Raw genomic sequence first — 20,988 nt, 5'->3', positions numbered from 1 at the left:
AATAAATAGGACACAAGAAAATGTGCTACTTTTTTTTTCTTCTTAACATCCCCAATTTAGGGTGATATTTTTAAGGAGTTTTGGGAATGCAGTAGAAATGTAGCAGTCTGACAAAATTAGTAAAACTTTGAAAGTGGTCCACGAGAAAAAAAAAGTTTGGGAACCTCTGCATTAGAAGAAAGCATAGAAAGTTATCAGCCCTGAATATCATAGGAGAATTCTTTTCTAAAGTCTAAGTGTCATAAAGAGAAAGAAATATCCAGTATGAATAAACTATCACTTTTTTTGTATAAGTGTTTTTCATATATATATCGATTACTTTTGCAGCCTGGTATTAATGTTGTTGGTAAAATGTAGTATGGAAGTGTTTCTTATTAACATGGGGATTTTTTCTTTTTAAAGGAATCTTTTAGGATGCCATTATAAGATGTAATTTGGTATAAAACTAATATTTTGAAAGCTTCGGTTGAGCAAAATAATATTTATACACACAAACCACAAGCTTCGAAGTTTAAAAACAAAAAAACATTATGATTTTTAACAGAAAATTGCACATTTTCCACTATAAAATCCGGAAGCTGTAAAAACCCAAATTGCGGCAAATTTTATATTTTCAACTTAATATTTTACAATTGAAACTTGTCTGTAAAATGCGCAGACAAAAAGATAGAAGGTCCTTTTGATAATTCTCAATTTCTTAAAGAGTATTGAAAAATCTGTGTTGTTAACTATCGCAGATTAACTCAAGTAAAAATGATGATGAAAATTTTTTTACAACATCGTTTAAAAATTTCAGAGATTTTTCCTATCCAAAAAGAAGTGAATAAAGTTAAATTAAATTGATTTTTCCAATATATTATCTCTTTCATAAAAGGTTTATTAGAAACCCAATTCCATGGATTTAGAAAAATGAAAAGAATTGGTCGTGTATAAAGAAGAGAGACTATGAATGAAATAAATTATTTTGCATAGTTAAAAATTTGTTTTTCTGCATTTACATTTTGTTTTTCTGCCCCAAAACTATAAGACGATGTAGAAACTTTCTCATTTGCTTGCACTTTTCGTCTTCGTCGTCAGATTCAGAGCCTGCAATGCCCTTCTCAACGTGGTTTGTAACACCGTGTTCTAAATGGTTTTTATAATTTTGGTGCCTTTTATCACCCTCCCCCTATCCCCAGAATTTGTCTGTCGCATTTTAGAACATATATTAAAACACAATTCCAGGGCTATCAACTTTCTACTCTTCTTGTAAAAAGTCATAATAGTGGTAACTATGTTTATGTTTTACGGTATTGTTTTTTATTCATATAAACTTATTTTCTACACCACTAAACATAAATAATTTAGAAGTTCATATGCAGCTCAACTTAGTTCCAATTCTTTGAATTAATTGAGGCGTTTAAAATGTTAGCCAAATTGCCAGAAATTCTGAAATCTTCGGTATTTAAATGTCTACCACTGAAAAAAATATTTTTCAAGAAGCGTGGTAGCTGGCAGGCCGGGAATTCGTCTAACTTATTACCATTTCAGCTCCTTTTTTCTTCAATACTTTCGTCAATTCTTCTACTGTTGTTCTATCTGGATCAGGTATTTTATAAGTTTCTTGCAACAAAATATTTCCAACATCAAATCTGAAAAATAAGAAGGTTCCAAATATCACTTGAAACATTACTTTTTTTAACTCAGCTTTAAACTAACCAATTTTCTATAAGTTCTTCTAATATTTTTTGTTAATGCTGTTAACCCACTGACCCGTTGGTCATTTCCGTAAACATTTTTCAAAAAGATGAAGACTGGTAACTCAATTATTTCCTTCTTGCAATTTATCTTACATTCACGCATTTACCTTGCTTATTAATAAGAGAGGAAACGTGTAATTGACATTTTCAGTGTGGTTCCAATCAGGGTAATTAAAAAAGCTCCCTATTTTTCCCTATTTTTTGCTCAGTTTGCCCGATTCAATTTACCGCAACCTTGTTCAAAATAAAAAATCATGCAAGCATACTCCAAACTAATTCGGTCTAGTTATGTTAAATATAAAGTGAAAGCAAAAGCAATTCTGTTACAATAATCGTTGACATAACCTCTTTAGTTATTTCCTCTGAATAATAAATACCCTTGAAAATGCCATTAACATGCTTCATCTCCTTAACTCCTCAAATATCTTTAGGAAATTAAAATAGTCTGTAAATTAGACCGACTGCCGAAGCTGCATTTGCCGATTTGATTTATCCGATTTTGCATTTGCCGATTTGATTAGTATAATCTAGAGTTCTTGACTCATGCAAATTGAAAAGAAGAGAAAGTGCCTGTGGTGTGGATGAAAAGTAAGTCACAGATTCAAGGGTTGGACAAGAATATTGAAACACTTCTATACTAAATCTATGCAAACAATATATTTTTATCAGCAAATGTTTTCGAAGATTTTACATGGAAAAACTATTGCCACAATTTTAAAAATTGTGCTTGACGCTTTTAGAAATGGTGTCCTTTTTACCCATAAGGGCAGTGGTGGCCAAGAGGGTAGAGAATCTTACACTGTTCCGGAGGAGTCGGGGTTCGATCCTCGAAACAACTAAGATCCTCTGAGCACATGCGATAGACGTGGTCATAAAATCTGGGGAATCGAAAGTCCTATGGTCCGTCGCTGAGCAATACCATTGGTACAGGGATCTGCGGAAAATTCCCTTCCCCTTCAAATCCATGTCTAATTTGAGGAAACAACCTCACAAATTGGGATGGCATGTCTTCTGATCTTCCTCAGGGATGTTTCCCCGACTGTCGCCAATAGCCCGTTATGCAGCTCTAGTGCGAAGTAAATAAAACACCTACCTACTTTTATCCATGCTAAACTCTCATTGACTAAAGTGAGTGTAGGAAGTTAAAAGCATCTTTTTTTTTAATTCCAATATAATTAAAAACAAACATTTTTATATAAATATTTAAATCCAGTGGAATGATTTCAAACTTGCTGATATTAATGCTAAAATAAAGTTATTAAATTCTTATCCTCATTTTGATCAATCCAAATTTCTAAGTGGTTCAAGCATGATCCTTCAAATTTTACCAACAGTTTTGCCATGTTAAATCTTCCAAAAAATTGCTAAAAGAAAGATTGTTTATGGAGAGTTTGTACGGATGGTGTTTTCCGTAAAAATGTAAACAATAACAATCTCGAGCTGTATGCCTGCTCTAATTCCGGTTGGAAAGATTGCAGCTGCTTAATACATGTTATTCTGCAAGGCGATATTTTCAAACGGATCATTTTGTTTTCAATAAAAGAAAGAAATTAGATAATTTCTGAGCTCAAATCTGCAGTATTTCATAGGATGTTAATGTTATTGTGTAATTCTGTTGAGTTTTAAGTGAAAATTTGTTTTAGTTATTTAGAGATATATTGTTAAAAAAGGTGACATGGTTGCTAGATTTTGAATAACTCGCTTTTTTGGCAGTCTTGATTTGGCCTCTCTCCATTTGTTTATTACTGTTTGTTCGTGTTGCAAGCTGTGCACCATCTTACGTTAGTGTTNTTTTTGCACTTTTTAAGGGCATTAGTTGAGACTTTTTAGGTCATCAAAATCCGGGCTCTAGTAATAAGTATTCAAATACCACGTTTGCAAGAATCTTAAAACACAATGATCAAGTTGTGAGCCATATGGCTCTAAAATACACCGGAATCAGTAACCCGGAAGTATAAGTAGCATACAGCTTGCAGCGCTCCCTAGTGTCGAAAACACCATCTATAAAAGTGCTTCCATATTACGGCAAACAATTATATTTACATTTGTTTAGGTAATTGGATTACTAGTATCCTTAAGATTTGGAAAATTACAGGGGAGGCACGTGCATTCTAGCCTTATAGCTATGGCAGGTCTATGGTTATAAGTTCGTTCCGGGTTGACATTTCTGCAACTGCAAGAAATAGTGCTAAGTTGGCAAGGCATGAAATATGCAAACTTAGAAATCCAAATGCCTAAACACAATACAAAGCGTAAAGTATAGGTCTGGAAAAATTTTAAAAATCGGTAAAAAAATCCAGAGAAAACAGAATGTTTTATTTAATTCCTTGCAACCAAAGAAAAATAAATTATTCGTAAATTAAAGGAATGTGGGTGGATGTAAGAACTATCCAACTCAAATCTCCAAAAAACAAAACTTAATAAAAACCTATAAAATATCCAATCGTCTAATGAAGAATTTTGTTACAAAATTTTTCCAGACTGTGGAAAAAAATTTTAGATGTCGATGTTTAGAATAATCATTTTATTTATATATTTATTTTTAAATAACGATATTTAGAATAATTTTTTTATAATTTTTTAAATGAATATTTAACTGATGAACCATACGATTAAGTGCTATCGTATGGTTCATCAGTTGATCATACGATAGTTTTTATTCAGAGTTTAAGTACTATTTTTTCAGAATATAGTCTGACACGTGCCTTTGACAGATCTTTGCGAAGACAGGTGCCAGCCTTCTTCAAAACCATTTAATTTTTAAAATAACTATTTGAACAGCTTGTATGTTTACTTAAATTGGAGGTGAAGCAACGTAATGAGTGGATAGTTGAAGAAAAAACTAAAAGCTTGTATTTTCCCTTACTACTTACCCTATTATATTACTACTTCAAGGAAGAGGTACTGATTGAGCAATATTTTTCACGCGGCTATTATTTAGCGTATTTTCTTTTAAGTATAGACTGCAAACATTTTAATCTAGCCCAATTTTATCTTGACTCATATTTTTGAAAAAAATTAAATTTCTATAGAAAAAACAGAGAAATAAAACTAGAAAAAGATTCAAAATGAAATAGAAATTACATTTGAAGCAAGAGAGTAAATCAAGAAGCATGTTGAAAAAAATTCAGTCTAAAAATAACCTGAGAAAACGATTTAAAGATTACTCTCCTCAACAGGACAGAATTATCCTTATGAGCAGATGCGGCCCCACGGTCCTAAATAAAACATATTAAGATTGATTAAACTAAGATTAAAAGATTTCAATTTTAAGTTTTTTGGGCTGCAATTTTACAGGATTCGTAAGCACCAGGAAAAAATTAATAATTGGTATCAATTTTGTTAAAGGAACAGAAAATTTCTTCATATTAGCCTCCGATAACGAAATAAAATTAATGGACGCCACAGGCAACTAAAAAAGTAAAAATTCTCATCACATATCTTTAATTATTTATTCGTAATTACCACTATGACTTACATTTCAAATTATTTAAATTTAAAACAAAAACTTCCCTTGCACTATTAAAAGCTAATCGAAAAAACATGCTATAAAAAATTTAACTAATCTTGACATTTCTTAATAAAATTTTAAATTTTACCCGTGCTGAGAAAGCTGTGACCAAGCAATCCAGAAAATAGCAGTTCCCTTGTTTTGAGCTGAAGAGAATTGAGGGAAGTGTTGCATTTCAATGGGTCCCATCCCATTGTGACTGGCTCTGTAAAATGCCTGACTGGCAAAAATGGCTGACTTTTTGGCCAAAAAAGGAACTTATATTCTTCAGATATCGTGCAGAGATTTGTCCTTTAATTTCGCCAAACTTCAAATAAAAAAAAAATCTTCAAACAATCATTCCATTATTTGGCATCTCACGCTGCAACATATAAGTCCTGGAATGTGCTCTGTGGAATTCACAGTGTTCCAGATTCACCCCGTGCTACTGCAGTAGCCATGTTTAGACTTTTGACCGGACATGATACGTTCTCATTTAACCTCAAGCTGACAACTTCATCAGATTGTCTTTTATGCAACTCCGGACAAGCCATGAGTTCTGCGCATTTGGACACGTGCTCTGCACTAAAAGACTTTGACTGTATTGTTAAGAAGTACTGGAGAGCTAGAAACCTAATGACCTAATAGTCAATGACTGGCATTTCTTTATTAATTCTTTTAAATTTTTATTTTTTTCGTGGCAACCCTGAAAATTTCAAATCGTACACCTTAGGATCTATATATATTTACTTAAAAAAATAAATTATTCTGATAGTTACAAACATAATAATATTAAAAACAATTATATTAATATTACTAAAACTTTTTTTAATTTTTTCCAGGTGCGTAAGCCCTGTTTTGCAGTTTATTCAAGGTTGTGACAAGTTGATTCATTAAACTTTTATATTGACAGATATGCCCACTTGCTCCGGACAGCAGAGATGCCAACTTGCTCCGGACAACAAATATACATTTTAAAGTGGTAGTTTATAAATTGTGATTCTTGGTTTAATAAATTCAATTTAGTAGATTTTTATCCACCACTATTTCTAAGTAATTCGTAGGCTTATATAATTCACCACATTATAGTACTTTTGTCATACAGATATGACTGTAAGATTCTTACAGACGCTTTATTGCCACAAGTCACAACTATTATCATATCAACTAGATGAAGAATTGAGATGCCCGCTCCGCGGGCAGGTACTTTGCTCCAACTCCTATCAAGTCAAGTACTTTTGTCATGCTATACCGTTAGAAAAGCAAGCAAAAGCAGTCAAATATTTGCAAATTTACTTTTTAGTTGTTTACCGTTTATTTAATTATTTTTGCGTGTCCGGAGCAGTTGGCATCTCCGGGACAGCGGATCAATATTTTCGAGAGGTAGTCTTTTAATGTATGATTCTTTATTTAGTAAATTCGATTTATAGGATTTTTACTCATCACTACTTCTAAATAATTCAAAGGCTTGTGTGATACGCTACTTCATTACAGTTTAGCAAAAAGGTGAAAGTCCCCTGCGTGACCTAAAAGCCTTGAGAAATTTTAAGAATTTTTGCCAAAATGAGAATTAGGTAGTGAAAAAAATTTAGTAGTAGTTTAAACGAATAAAATCACCATCACTAAATATCAATGCATATAGAATAAAATATCTGTAATTCGTAAGAGTGTAGTTTGTAATGTTTGTGAGAAATTAATTTCTTGGCTTACTTTTTTGGAGCAATCTGCATAATAGTTACACCAGTTTCACCATCTCCATTTAAAATGGTATGGTGAATAGGGGCGGCTCCCCTCCACCGAGGTAGCAAGCTTGGATGCAAATTGATCATTCCACTGTAAAACGTTAAAGTGCTAATAATATAATCTTGCATCAAATAATGCAAATACAAACTTTTGGCATTACCAAAGCTGCGACCAAAGAATATACATAGAGAAGAAGGCTAGTTTCAATAGACATAATGTAAGCCGGTGCCCCTAGGCTTTGTAAGGTCCCTGTGTATGAAGGAAAAAGCAACAATTAGATGCACAGCAGAGATTCTTGAAACAGGTTTTCACCCTTCTCTCCTCTCAGCTATAACTAGGGTAGAGCATGCACTTGCATTTTTGCACTATAATAAACAGTATTGTTCTATTAATTAAGATATTTCTTTTAGAACAATTTATATCATCCATGTTGATTAAATCTGCTAACATATTTTGATATAGAAAGGGAGAGCTGGAGGCTAGCAGGAAACAGCATACACAACCATACATGCAGAGTTGTCCTGTACCTCCCGTCACTTTGCTTCTTCTGCGCATGCGCTGGACCTTAGAACATATGATGCTCTGGTATGTCTGAGTATGTTGTTCGCCCTGTAAGTTGTTTTTCGGGTATAGCATACCGCACCGAGCAGTTCCCTGCGTTAGCTTCGTATTCTAAGAGCTGGACTTCTTCTCCTTTCTATATTCTTTGGCCTACAGCCTACTTGCACTTAATTCTAACGTGTTTGCTATGTAGCGCTTTTTACCACGAAATTTGTCGGCTTTTCAAAATCAAAACTAATCTATGTTGAAAACAGTTTAGTAGAATACAGAGCGGCCAACTTGCCCCGCTTTGTAAAAAGTTATATTCCAGCAGAAACGAAATTTGAGTTATTTTTAGTTTAGTGTTTTTCCTTTTAACTAATTTTTCCACCACTACATGTCAAAAATTCAAAGTTTCGTATGAAATTCAATTTTGTTACAGATATCTCGTGGTAACATTTTTAAAGAGTGGTCGGAGTTATCCTTATTCTGCAAGTTTTACTGTTTAATTCACCACCAATTTATCAAAACCATCGCAGAAAGCAGGGAAGTTGGCATCTCTGAGAATATAATATATTTTCTAAACAATGGTGAAACATAAACCAGTGTCCAATTCTTAGATTTGATACCATTCATTGAAATAAGCTGCAGTTCTTATAAGCAGCTTATTTCAATAGCAGTCAAATTCCAAGCAGCTTGAGAAGAAGAGCTGCAATTACTAAACTAGGGTTCATACATTTCTGGAAAAAATTGCAATTAGATAGTTGAAGTCAATATTACATTTTCAACTTTTTTATAAAAATAAAATTGATGCCAGTTTTTAAATTTTATCCAGGTGCGTACGAACGCTGTACACACAACATTACATTACAAAAAGAATATAAAATGCAGTAATATGATTCAACAGTTCTTGGTTCTGATATAGGCATAGTTCTTGGTGAAAGCTGATATAGGAGAAAAATAACTTGCATTGTTTTAAATCTCAAAAAGAAAAATTATTCCTATAGAATAAGCTGACCAGCACCCTCAGAAAACTAAAAGAGCCGGTAGTCAAATTTCTATGTAAATGGACATTTGAACACTAACTATACTTTAATTTTCCAATTTAATATTCTTAGAACGGGAATCTCTCTAAGAAATTTTAATGACAGAAATATTTTCTTAAATAGTTGAAAATATAAAGAGAAGAGTTTTCGAATGTTATTATAGAAATTCTGTTATGGAAGAAACTCAAGTTCAATTTTTTTTGTCAGCTTACTCTAGAAAAGTATACCATAACAAAGGGCTTTCAGTCGTTCTGCCAAAAATGCGTAAGTGGTAGTCTCATCAAAGCAACTGGATGTTTATCGGACTCAGCAATCATTTAAATTTGAGCCGTGATGGCTCAGGGGATAGAGAGTTTGCCTTCCATTGAGGTGACGCGGGTTCGAATCCCAGTGATGGCTGGTCGATACGAATTCTGTATCCAGCTTTCAGCTACCACAGTGCAGACGTAAAATATCTTCAGTGGTAGACGGATCATGGGCTAGAGTCCCCTTGCCGTTAAGCTAACCATCAGATATTTTCATGGTTTTCCTCTCCGTGTAAAGCAAATGCGGGTTAGTTCCATCAAAAAGTCCACCACGAAGGCAAATTTTTCCCAATACTTGATCCAGGAGTTCCCTTGTCTTCTGGGTTGGATTCAATATTAAAAGGCTACAGAGTTGAACATCAGTAGTCTTAAACCCAAAAATTGATCGGCTATTCAACGACGATTATAAAATAAGAAAATAAAATAAAATCATTTAAATTTAAATTCCTTCAATCCAGTTAAGTTTCTTTCAATGTATTGTATTCTTTCAATGTACAATGCATTTGAGCAATGTATACAATGTATTGAGTAATGTATTCAATGGATTACTGTGAAAATAATTTTATTAAAATGACAAAATTATCACAACTACCATTACTTTTAGAAAAATTCTATTATAACAAATGTCTTGTCTGCTGGCATTTAACTGTGTTGAATAGGCAAATGCTGAAAAGCAGACACCAAAATATGTACGTTAGCATTAAAGGATTTTATCTCGTGGTTATTTTTTTGAAAAAGTAGGCCTAATTATCCTTATTCCATAAGTTTTATTATTTTATTCGCTACCAATTTATTAAATATTTTCCAGAAAGCGGAGCAATTGGCATCCCTTTCAATGTATAGAATAAGGAGAAGTTGGCATTCCTTTCAATGCATAGAATAAATATTTTCAAAATGATAAGAAATTTTCTTATGTTGTATTTTTCAGTTCTAAAATGGTATCGGAGAAAAAAAATATTCACAATTTTTTTTCTCTTTTTTCAATGCCCGCCGGAAAAGTAACTTACATACAGGCAGAACTGTTGGCCACTTTTCCAGGGGTACCATATTAAGTGAACCAACGCTTGATGCTCTTCTCTTCTCTTTATTTAACTAAAACTGGGTGCCTGGGCCGCGCAGCGGCCCCTAACCCATTCATCATGAAGTATTTACAAGTTGAATTAAAAAACATTTTGAATTATGCAGCATTTAGGTAGCATTACAGAATATCAAGCATATTTGCTTGATAAATTAAACATGATTNTTTATAAAAGAAAAAATAGTATATATTTACAACCACTTTAAATATGAAAATAAAATCTTCCAGAAAATCCGGAAGAGTTGGCAGGTATGCTATACCTTTTAAAAAACAAGCAAATATAGTCAAATATATGCAAAATTTTCTTTGCAGTAATCTACCGCTTCATTAATTATTTTGGCTTGTCCGGAGCAGTTGGCATCTCTGCAACTGTTGGCCACTTTTCCAGGGGTACCATATTAGGTGAACCAACGCTTGATGCTATAACGTTGCATTTGATATCATACTTAAAATTGTTTATATCTAGTGGTGTAAAAATTACTTATAATGAAAAATACTAAACTAAAAGTAACTTAAATTTCGCTACCACTAGAAAATACTATTTTACAAAGCGGAGCAGGTTACACGGAACCGGTTACATGGTAAACTTATCACCAAATATATGCCGACCGCATAGTGTTAAAATCACCATTGTAATGTTTTAAATGTGATGAGTTAAAGATACAACGAGAAAAGTCAAACGTAGTATACTAATCTTACTATTTGCAAGCTTGAATGGATGAGGATGGGATTAAGTGTCCAAATCCGTCCACAACTCCCACATCATATGTATTTGGAGGAATGCTGCAAGGCCATGTGTGTATGGTCAAGCTATTTTCTGTTGCATATCTTTGAACTTTGCAGTCCATCTATAACACATAAAAAAAAAGTTTAACCGTTTATCTGCCCAACTTATTTAGAACTAATGGAAAAAGTGCCTTTTTGAAACACGTGGTAAAAAGTTTGCATATAAATTAAATGGATATTTTTTTTCAGTTGACTACTGATTTTGATTTTTAAAATATGCAACTACTGATTTAGTCCAGAACAAGATCAATATTACATGATATATAATTTTATATAATAAATGACTTTTGGTTTGAAGGAACATTCAGTTTTTCTAATTGTAAATGCTATGAATGAAAAATTTGAGTTAAAACTTTAAAAAAGAGACATGTTCCAAAAATGGATCTAAATGATTAATAACTTGCCATATGTAGCATGTCATTCCGTACTTCAAGATTTTTTGGAAGATTTTATTTTTATATTAAAAGTGATAGTGAACTTTTGCTTTTCGATCTGATTCTTCGATATATAAAATTAATTTTATCGATCTCTACAAATGAATAAATTATATAGGAGGGTCCATATTCTTAGGAGGGTTACTTTCATGAAGTCACCTTTAAAGACACGAGAGAAACAAGACACTGAGGAATGCTTTTGTTTAGAAAACTGAAATTATAATAAGTCAATTTATGTACTTTCAAATGAGCACGTTGTCTTTTGCATAAGAATGTATTTTTATAGTTTATTTTTCACTTTACTTTTTACTACCACTACAAAAAATTTGGAAAAGCGAAATGTGACAAGTATGATGTGTCGGTGATGCCACGGGTAACCAAATATGTAAAATGTGGTAGAAACTCTATTCATTTTAATTTATATATATAATTTTTTTAAATATTCAATCATGACTACCACTTTGACTTACATTTTAAATAATTCATATTTAAAACAAAGTAATTCATAATTCAGTGATGCCAACTTCGAATCCCAGTAAAATAGTGAGTGAAACAAAATAGTATTTTCCAGTGGTAGCGAAATTTAAGTTACTTTTAGTTTAGTATTTTTCCTATTAAGTAATTTTTTTCACCACTAAATATAAAAAATTATAAGTATCATATAAAATGCAACGTTAAAGCATCAATTTACTGGTTACTCTATAAAAAGTAGGCTTTAACTATCCTTCTCTAACGAATTTTACTTGATAATTTGCTACCACTTTATTAAAACTATTCCAGAAAGCGGAGCAGTTGGCATCTCTGATAATTCTCCAAGAAAATATAACAAAATTATCGCGTGCCTCCCTCAGGCCAGTTGCACACTTTTTTACAAGTGACACAATAACGACCATTTGAGTTTTAACTCAATGGAGCCTATATAGTGAATATACAATAATATTTTATATGGCAATAGCATTCGATATGAAAACGGGGAAAAATAAATGTATACAACGCGTTGACTGAAATCTTGATTTTTATCTATATTTAAGTATTAATTGTTATGTCCTTTCAAAATTCACCGCACATGATACTCGGGTAACGTGCCTATTATTAATTCTTACATCTTCTTCTTCTTCTTCCTTATCCCCAAAATTAGCAGGGCTAAATAATGTCCATGAAATTCATCACCCGGAGGAAGTCGGCCACCATAAGTGTGTTATTAAGAATGTCCCTTTTGTCCAGACCAAGACAGTCCAGGATATGTTGGGGGGAAGACTGCATGTTGTGGCACCTGGGGCAGTTAGGGTAGATTTTAATACTACCCTCAAAAGAAAGGGACTTAAGGTGGCCGCTGATAAGCCTGGTAAGTGCAGTCTGGTCCTTGCGGTTGCACCGAATGTTAAGTGCACCTCCTGGACTGGTGCTCTGGTACCAGTGATGTTTGGGGGGTACGAGCCAGGAGTAATATGGCATATTTGAAAGATTTCCAATTGCATTGCAGAATTCTTACATAAATTAAAGTATTTTTTGAATTGAAATTGTATTAAGAATAGTAATTGATATAAGAAAGAAAAACCCCATTTAGTTTATAAAAAGGCAATTTTTTCGGTGGTAAATATATTTAACACGACCATATATTACTTATTGACTTTTATTTTTCTTTACTTATGAAATAAATTTTATAAATGCTACAAACTTCAAAAGGAATTATGTATTTTTTTTAACTTTTATACGTTTTTTTAAGCTAACAAATGGTTACCAATTTTATTCAAACGGACTTCAAGTAAGCTGAAATTATTAACGAATGAAAACCTAAATTAAAAGTGGTGGGAAGTATACTTCCCACGGCCTTTGAAAGGGTTAAACAAAATAAAGCCGTGTAAGAAGTTTAACTATATCTTAAAAAATAACATTCTTACGATTAGCAACACATATTTAGTACCATAATTTAAAATTCTTAAGACCTGTGGTAACATTGTTGCCAAGGGTGCTACAGGCGACTATAAATGTAAAAAGTGGTCGAAACTCATTTCATTTTTATTTACTTATTATCCCTTTATTAATTTGATCGAAACTACCACCAAATTTCAATGACTTTTTACGAATCCGGTTTTACGAGAATTCAGTTATAACGGACAAATATTGCGATGCTTTCGCACCCGTTATAAGCGAGTTTTACTGTATATAATTTTGATCTAAAGTCAACGTACAGTGGTTTTTTTAAAGTGAGTGATATGAGTAAAAACTTTTTTCTGTAGTTGATTTTTACATAGAAAGCAATCTTTTTGGTTGGGTATTACTCTTCTATGCTGCGTGTTTACCTATTTGAACTGAAATACTTTTGTCCTCAAAATGAGCGACATTGTTCTTGCTAAAAAACATGTCTATTCAAGAAACACATCTCAGTACTAATTACAAATTTGGAATTGTAAAAAGCGTTGAACTTCGTAACTAATTGTGAGGATAAATCACTGGCTACCTAAACAGAATACAGCAAACTATAAATCCCTCCATCTCTTTCAATTTTTCTTAAATTTTCGGTAATTTTTTACTTTTTGAAAGATATAGTGGAGAGTCGGGTAGCCCCGCCCACATAAGGAGTATTACTTATATTTCTGCATAATATTGAGTAATAATTAATATTTTTGTATGTTTCAATTGTTTTATCATCCAAATGAATATTGCAAAAAGAATAAACCAAAAAAAGAATAGTTTAACTTAAAAAAATAGAAATTTAAAAAAACATGTTTTTCAGCTCTTTTCAAAATGTGTCGGGTAGCCCCGCCCAGTTACAAAAATTATGATTTTTGGCTGTTTTTTCAGGTGTAAATGAAAATGACCAATGTATTGACAATAGATAAACCTAATTTATCATTTTTATCACAAAATTATTTTATTTATTGCATATTTATATTTATATAACATGGTAAACTATTGTTTACCATGTTATCAGCTGCATAAATACTTGAAACTTTGAAAATAATATTTTTTTAATTAACAATTAATGTCCGATGGCCCATTGACTTGAAAAAAAATTCTATACATATGAAATTGACTGTGGGCGGGGTTACCCCACACTCCCCTAATTACGATTAAAAACTCACATTCTTGCAAACAACAGACAAACTTTCAACAATCCTCTCCGATGATGAGGACAATCTAAAATGAAATGAATAATTAATTATAGTAACTACATTAACAGAATTTTTAAAGTAGTTTATACTTCACTTTAACACAGCAGTGTCACAGAAATTATGCTAAGTATTTTGACACCTAAGTTTAGTTGATTTGATTTGAAAATAATTTATACTTTGGAAAAGTACTAGATAAAATTTAAAACAAACGAAATTTTCTAATAAATTTTAACTGCTTCTCATATTATCCCGATTTACTTCGGGTTATTATTTAATGCAATTGTGTATCCCGAAAATACTCGGCCGTAACAGAAATTGTCTGTTTTATTTGTGTTATCTATTTTTTATTGAGAGAAAAAAAATATTCTGCTTTAATTGACAGTATGTCAAGTCCCTGATGTTGCTGTGAAATTTCTAGAAAGAAAAACTGTCAATTATTATACCCAGATCTGTGGTTCGAAGTTGTTTCCCTACATAGCTATTATTTTTTCCATAAAAGTTATATAATTCTAGCAACTATCGGATTTTTGCGTGGTTTCTACATTTTAAAGCTGTTTTTGAAAGCTCTGACGTAATATGAAATTACGCTTTTTAGCGAATAATAAGCACGTGAGTTGGCAACTGTTGACTGTTGGGTCATGACTGTTGGGTCAAATTTAGCCTATCTGAAGCTAGTTCTATCTACGGTTATTTTGAAAACGGTGCAAAACGTCAATATGGAGAAAAGCCACAGTTTTGTAAAAATTAAAACCGTTTGTGGTCTAATTTTTTAATATTTAGAAACTGACTCTAATGCGGCGTTACCTGGGTTCATAAAAATTTGCAAAAACTGACAATACGGCATCGATTTTGATAATTTTCATCTAAGTGGGAAAATGTCACCAAATTGGCGATTTTTTAAAAAAAACCATAAAATATTTAAGTTATTTGTCTGTTCTAACTCCCAGATAATTCTTCACGACGAGGTTATACTTTAAGATCATCGCATTGCTTCAAGTGTAAGACTAAGCTATGGCTTTTTTATTTTCTTTGGCAACAGAGCTGCGAAAAACTACCACTATAATGATTTTGAGAAACCACTGGACACACTGACTTGTTTCAGTTCCATTGAACGTAGAACTCCTTGATATAGCTTTTCAGGAATATGAAACTATATGTGCGTATTTTTCCCTTAAAATCTAGAATTTAGAACCAATGTAAGTTGGTTATTCCTCAATAGTACAGGTCAAGGGTGATGTCAGCAACCATGTCAAAACGGGACTAATATTCTATTTCACGATGCAAAAATTCATTACAAAAACAAAATCTTTTTCGAAAATAACTTATAAAAATATCAAAGTAAGATAATAATATTACCTGTTAGTATTCAGTGCTTCTAAGCATTCAATATATTCAGTACCATAAAAAAGTACCCTCCAACACTTTATATCAGCACTGAAGAATCTTATACTTGTTTGAAAGTTTGATAAATTTGCCAAAACGTTTTTCCGAAAAAATTTCAATGGTGTAAAGACTCTGTAAATGAAACGAATGCGATATTTACATGAATAGATACCAATGATATAGAATATATCAATGTGAGCTCAAGTACAATACAATACATAATTGTCGCAATGTCGTGTATCTACCCTTAGAGTTAATACNCGGGGAGTTGTAATGAGGCTTTTTTTTTTTGGTGCCGTGTAAGAGAAATATATATATATATTATAAAAGAATATGTAATTATTAAAAAATGAATCAGCATTTCTAATCGAATTTTTAATTTTAAAAATGTATATGAAATCAGTTTCTGATGATTGTTCCCAACAATAATGAACAGTTTTTTTTTCTTCTTTTTTTCGAAAATCACAATCTAACTAATTTTGGTTATTTTAAGTTAATGTAAAAAATTCAGATGCTCTTAAATTCGACTACCTACACTGAAAAAAAGTACTCTCAAAACTACCAGAACTTGGCAAAATTTACCGTATTCCCTTCTCTTTGCTTGAACCAAAAATCTAGGTAATTTTTACCAACACTTTGGTAATGATTTTAGTAAAATTAACAATAAAAAGGGTTTTTCATAACATTTGAAAAATGTGGTAAAATTTGGTAATTTTATCATGTCACCTTTGAACATAGCATAAAATCAGCTATACGGTTAAATTTACTTAAGTTACGGTTAAATAAATTTAAGTTTTGTATTTTTTTTCTGCTAAATGTATGTTAATAAGAAATATAATATTGAGAACCAGAATTTCCGGTATACTGCTACTATATAAAATTAAAAATTACTAAATACTTGGCTTAAATACCGTATATTTTTGTTTTATTAACTAGAATTGTGCTGTTTTTTTTTGTTTTTCTTTTGTTACCAGAAATTTTATTACCATACTCTACTGTAATTTTACAAGAATTTTTTTACCGTGTGAGATAAAATTTAATTTCAAACCTTTAAAACAATGAAAAAAATTACTATTCGTTACTTTAAATATTTTTGAAATAATTAGTAATCTTTTCTCGGTTAATATATTCGCAGTTTCAAAATGAGCCTAAAAGCTACATCATTTAGGGTTCGATAATCAGAAAAAAAAATAGAAACCGCAAAGTTAGACTTTGCTTTTTCCATGCTCTAATATTATTTTGGAAACCTTTAAGTGTATACTTTTTTTGCCCCCCTTCCTGATAAGGATTTTTATCAGAAGGATTTTTAAAAGGATATTAAGCATGAAACAACCGATTAAAATTATTTATTACGGAACGACATGTATATTGAAATAGATTAAAGTACCCAGATTCAATTAATAAAAAAATAAAATATGTTGTTTCGCTAAAAAAAATGCAATAAAATAAATTTTAACTTAATAATGTAATAAAGTGATGATATACTAAATGCAGATTTATGGTGTTAATCAAATGAATTGAAGTTACATTATTGTGGGAAGCGTATTCCATACGTCACGCACACGTACATATATCATTGCGCACCCTCCCCACGCATATCATGGCGCACACCCTTCCCTACCACACACACATTGTATGTGATGGTAGCCGACGAGGCAGACGGCCTCTTCTAATAAGTTAAGTGTCTTGTATTTTGTGTATTGTCCAGTGTTATGTCCTATATGTGAATAAATGTTACTTAACGTAGTTCTGATGCTCCTTGCCTTCCCCCATATTTTGTAATAATATTTTTTTTCCAAGATTAAATTTTTATAAAAAAAAAATAGTGCGTGGAGTCCCTCCGCGCGGAAGAAGTTAAACTTCGCAACCTGCGACGTTAATTGTAGAAGAATCAGCAGTCGTAGAAGAATCACTAGTTCTATTCAACGACTCTTTTTCCTGCTCCGCTCGCTTCCGTGCTCTGTAATCACGGTAATATTGTGCATTTTTCCTCCCTGGACCTCTTGAACCAGGGCTTGCGGTTGCCTCATCGTCTCGCCCTCGAAAATGTATTTGTATTAATAATGTATGTGAATGTAATTTCAGAAGAGAAACAATCAATTGATATTCACAAGAGACGTACCTTGACATAACCTTAAATCCGTCGCATTGTCCGTGGGATTGTTTTCCCTCATTTTTTACAATTGTTATCCACTAAGTTTGAAAATAAAAAATACTACCCTATTAAACTATATGTGTATCAAAACAAACTAAAAAATATTTATAGAAAAACAATATTTTTATGACTTTTATTAATTTTATGCTAGTGAGAACCAAAGCAATATGGAAAACGATGAGGGAAAACTGGATCCTTCCACGTGATTTCCCGGCCAATAAAAATGTAGCGTTAAACGTTTAACGCAACCTTGTTGGAAGTTGCATAAGAAGTATAACTTCAATTATATGTTTGCTAATTTATAACAAACAATTTTATGCAATTAGATATTCAGATTATTGTATTATTAATGCTTGTAAATATCATATTTGGTAATAAACTTATAATTACTTCCTTTGTGGCTTTCTTTACACAACTATATACAATATTTAAACTTTCATAAGTTAGATTTTTTGTTTTTATGAATATAGTCCTACAAGATCAATAATATAGTTTAATATACACTATAAAATATCCTTCGTATTTTACAATGAAACTTGCTGCCAGCAATAGGTGTAAAATTTATTATGTTGCTGTTTTGAACAATGCTGTAAATATTTCAGTATACTGATGTAAAATCCTCAGCGTGCTGCTACTGGCAATGCACTACACTGTCAGAAACAGTAACATGAAAATTAACTAGAAATGTTTTGCTACAGTCACAACACTGTCAGTAACAGCATATTATGGCATCAAGAGGTGAAATTTTTATCCGTTTGCTGCAATGTTTAAAACAGCAATTTTATTGCAATTTTACATATATTTAATGTAATTTTCAAAACATGAACCTTCTTGTAATTTTTTCAGCAGTTTGCTCTATTATTTAAAAAAGTTTTTTTGCTGAAAATTTTGCATCAGTTAGTTATTCAACACAGCAACTTTGATGCAAATTTTACAGCATTTGCTGGCAATCGTGAGGTTGGGAACTGTTACTGTAAAATAAAAGCGATTTTTCACAATTCTATTGTTTTGTCCTGCAATAACACATGAATGTGTAATAAATTTCGCCAAATTGCCAAAATATATTGCAAATTTTTGAGTAATAAATAACAGAAATTTTTCACTTGTCTAGTTTTATCCCCATGTCTTCATTAACCCTATTCCTCCAGTACTTTAAGCTTAATTAAAAAAAAATTTATTAATAATCAATAAAATCACTAAAAACACAAATTTCAAATTAGGTAACAATTGTATGACTGTCAAAAATTATCCGAATATTAGTTCTAGTTCATTTACGTCGCACTAGAGCTGCACAATTGGCTATTGGCGACGGTCTGGGAAATATTCCTGAGGATGATCCGAAGACATGCCATCACAATTTTGATCCTATGCAAAGGGGATGGCACCCCCACTTCTGTAGCCCGACGACCTGCACGCGAAGTCGAACACTTTACGATAGAACAGTTTAACGAGGACCACTACCGCACACCCTCGGTCCCATCGCATACTGATCCAAGTGATCAACCACCTGCACACTGATGCTTGACTTCGGTGATCTGCTGGGAACAGTGTTTTAACGATCAGTTCACCGCGAGAATCCGAATATTAAAAAAAAAGCGCGTTTTAAAATAAAAACAAATCGGAAATAGATAAAAAACAATATAAATAGCATTAATTAATACTTAGATACAAAACATAAACAAGTCATCCGATAAATGTTAAACAATAAAAATGCTCAAAATGAATAGATAATACAATTTAATTAAATCAACTAAATTAATTCGTTAAAATTAATCTTATTTACCTCATGTCACCTTTTTAATCTATCGCACTATTCTTTTACTTCAGACGTTATTACATATGACTTTTAACTACAAAGTTCTCTGCAATTTTTAATAATGACTGAAAGCAAGCGTTTATATTCAATTTCTGAAACATAGTATCAACATGAAGAAAATCCTGTATTTTTTAACATAATCACATCAGTTGATTAAATATTTGCTGTCTGTAACTTCAGGAGAATGTTCAAACCGTGCTGTGTCCCTGTTTCCTATAGATGTTGCGATTTCCCTTTTGTGTGTTTCGAATCAGCTAAAAATAAAAATATATGTTTGTTTTGAAACGACAAGAACTCATTTTCTCTGACTCAGAATTGGTCATTTTAAATATTTTCAGCTTGGAATAAAATCTCCTGATTAAGCAACAGGTATGTAGAACTTCATCACCATGATGTAATCGCTCATTTGCATGATTTTTTATTTATTTTTGAAGGGTTTATTGTAGCACAATTTCTTTAGGTATTTTCCACTATATGGTCATAAATCACGCGCCATGATTATTTTTGTTACTTTTGTTTTTTTGTTTTGCACAACCCCTTAACGATAATTCTATAATTAAATCTAAATTTTTAAAAAACTAACTGGTACAATAAATAACAGTGTTTTACATGAATCCCACACTATCCCCCTTTCCCTAAGCAAAAATCTCTTTTTATATGATTGAATACAATGTTAAAGTAATTTAAGTAATCAATTAGTGCCAATCTCATGCATAGAAATGCATTGCTTCCTTGTAAATTGCATAAATAATATTGCGAAATGCGTATAGTTTGTCTACGGTAAGAACTCCCCTCACCACAAAGTCTGAGGCCGCCTGCTGCTATGGAAACAATAGCGTCTCTTCACTCTAGGTTTAACACAATAGACAGAAGACAAAACCTGCCCTAAACAAGAACCCCTACTTGAAATAATCGTTACCATAGTCATTGCCACGGGTCCAAACGAATGGCTAGGGGAGTTCTTACTTTAGACAAACTATAAACAAGAAGCGGAGAAATATAATTTTCCGCGTGTTCCCTAAAGTGAATGAATAACTATGTAAAGAATGGATTCCGAAATGACACAGTTAATATAAAACAGCAATACGTTTATTCTATAATGACTTTCCTCAGTTTTTGCAGTGAATTTACAAGAATTTAAAACTATTATCGAAATGCCAGTTTGCGCGATTGCAACTTGCAAAAATTCTGATATAAAAACAAAAGGAAAAAGTATAATTTTTCGCGTGTTCCCTAAAGTAAATGAACAACTATGTAAAGAATGGATTCCGAAATGACACAGTTAATATAAAACAGCAATACGTTTATTCTGTCGTTAAGAACTTTTATAAAAATTCATTATCTAAATAGAAACCGC

The 20,988-nt window shown here is 31.9% G+C and overlaps 1 protein-coding gene across 6 annotated transcripts in view; it reads right to left on the bottom strand.

Annotated features, from left to right (window-relative positions):
• The window catches only part of LOC107439034 (methionyl-tRNA formyltransferase, mitochondrial), a 47,623-nt gene extending 27,775 nt beyond the window's left edge, over positions 1-19,848 (bottom strand). Inside the window, exons 1-6 of one of the 6 annotated variants that reach the window (XM_071182132.1) lie at positions 19,599-19,848; positions 15,634-15,792; positions 14,248-14,302; positions 10,641-10,789; positions 6,940-7,062; positions 1,523-1,631 (exon numbers count right to left, since the gene is read on the bottom strand). In XM_071182132.1, the coding sequence (XP_071038233.1) occupies positions 1,523-1,631; positions 6,940-7,062; positions 10,641-10,789; positions 14,248-14,302; positions 15,634-15,792; positions 19,599-19,603 (600 nt within the window). In that variant the 5' untranslated portion in view covers positions 19,604-19,848. The remainder of the gene's footprint in view (positions 1-1,522; positions 1,632-6,939; positions 7,063-10,640; positions 10,790-14,247; positions 14,303-15,633; positions 15,793-19,598) is intronic. The other 5 variants (XM_043055650.2, XM_071182131.1, XM_071182129.1 and 2 more) reach the window with 5 other exon arrangements.
• Between the last annotated feature and the right edge of the window lie 1,140 nt (positions 19,849-20,988).

Source organism: Parasteatoda tepidariorum, chromosome 6 (genome assembly GCF_043381705.1).
Source record: "Parasteatoda tepidariorum isolate YZ-2023 chromosome 6, CAS_Ptep_4.0, whole genome shotgun sequence".
NCBI classification, from domain to species: domain Eukaryota; kingdom Metazoa; phylum Arthropoda; class Arachnida; order Araneae; family Theridiidae; genus Parasteatoda; species Parasteatoda tepidariorum.
Note: the sequence above shows the minus strand (reverse complement) of the source record. Positions and strands in the feature narration are given on the sequence as shown.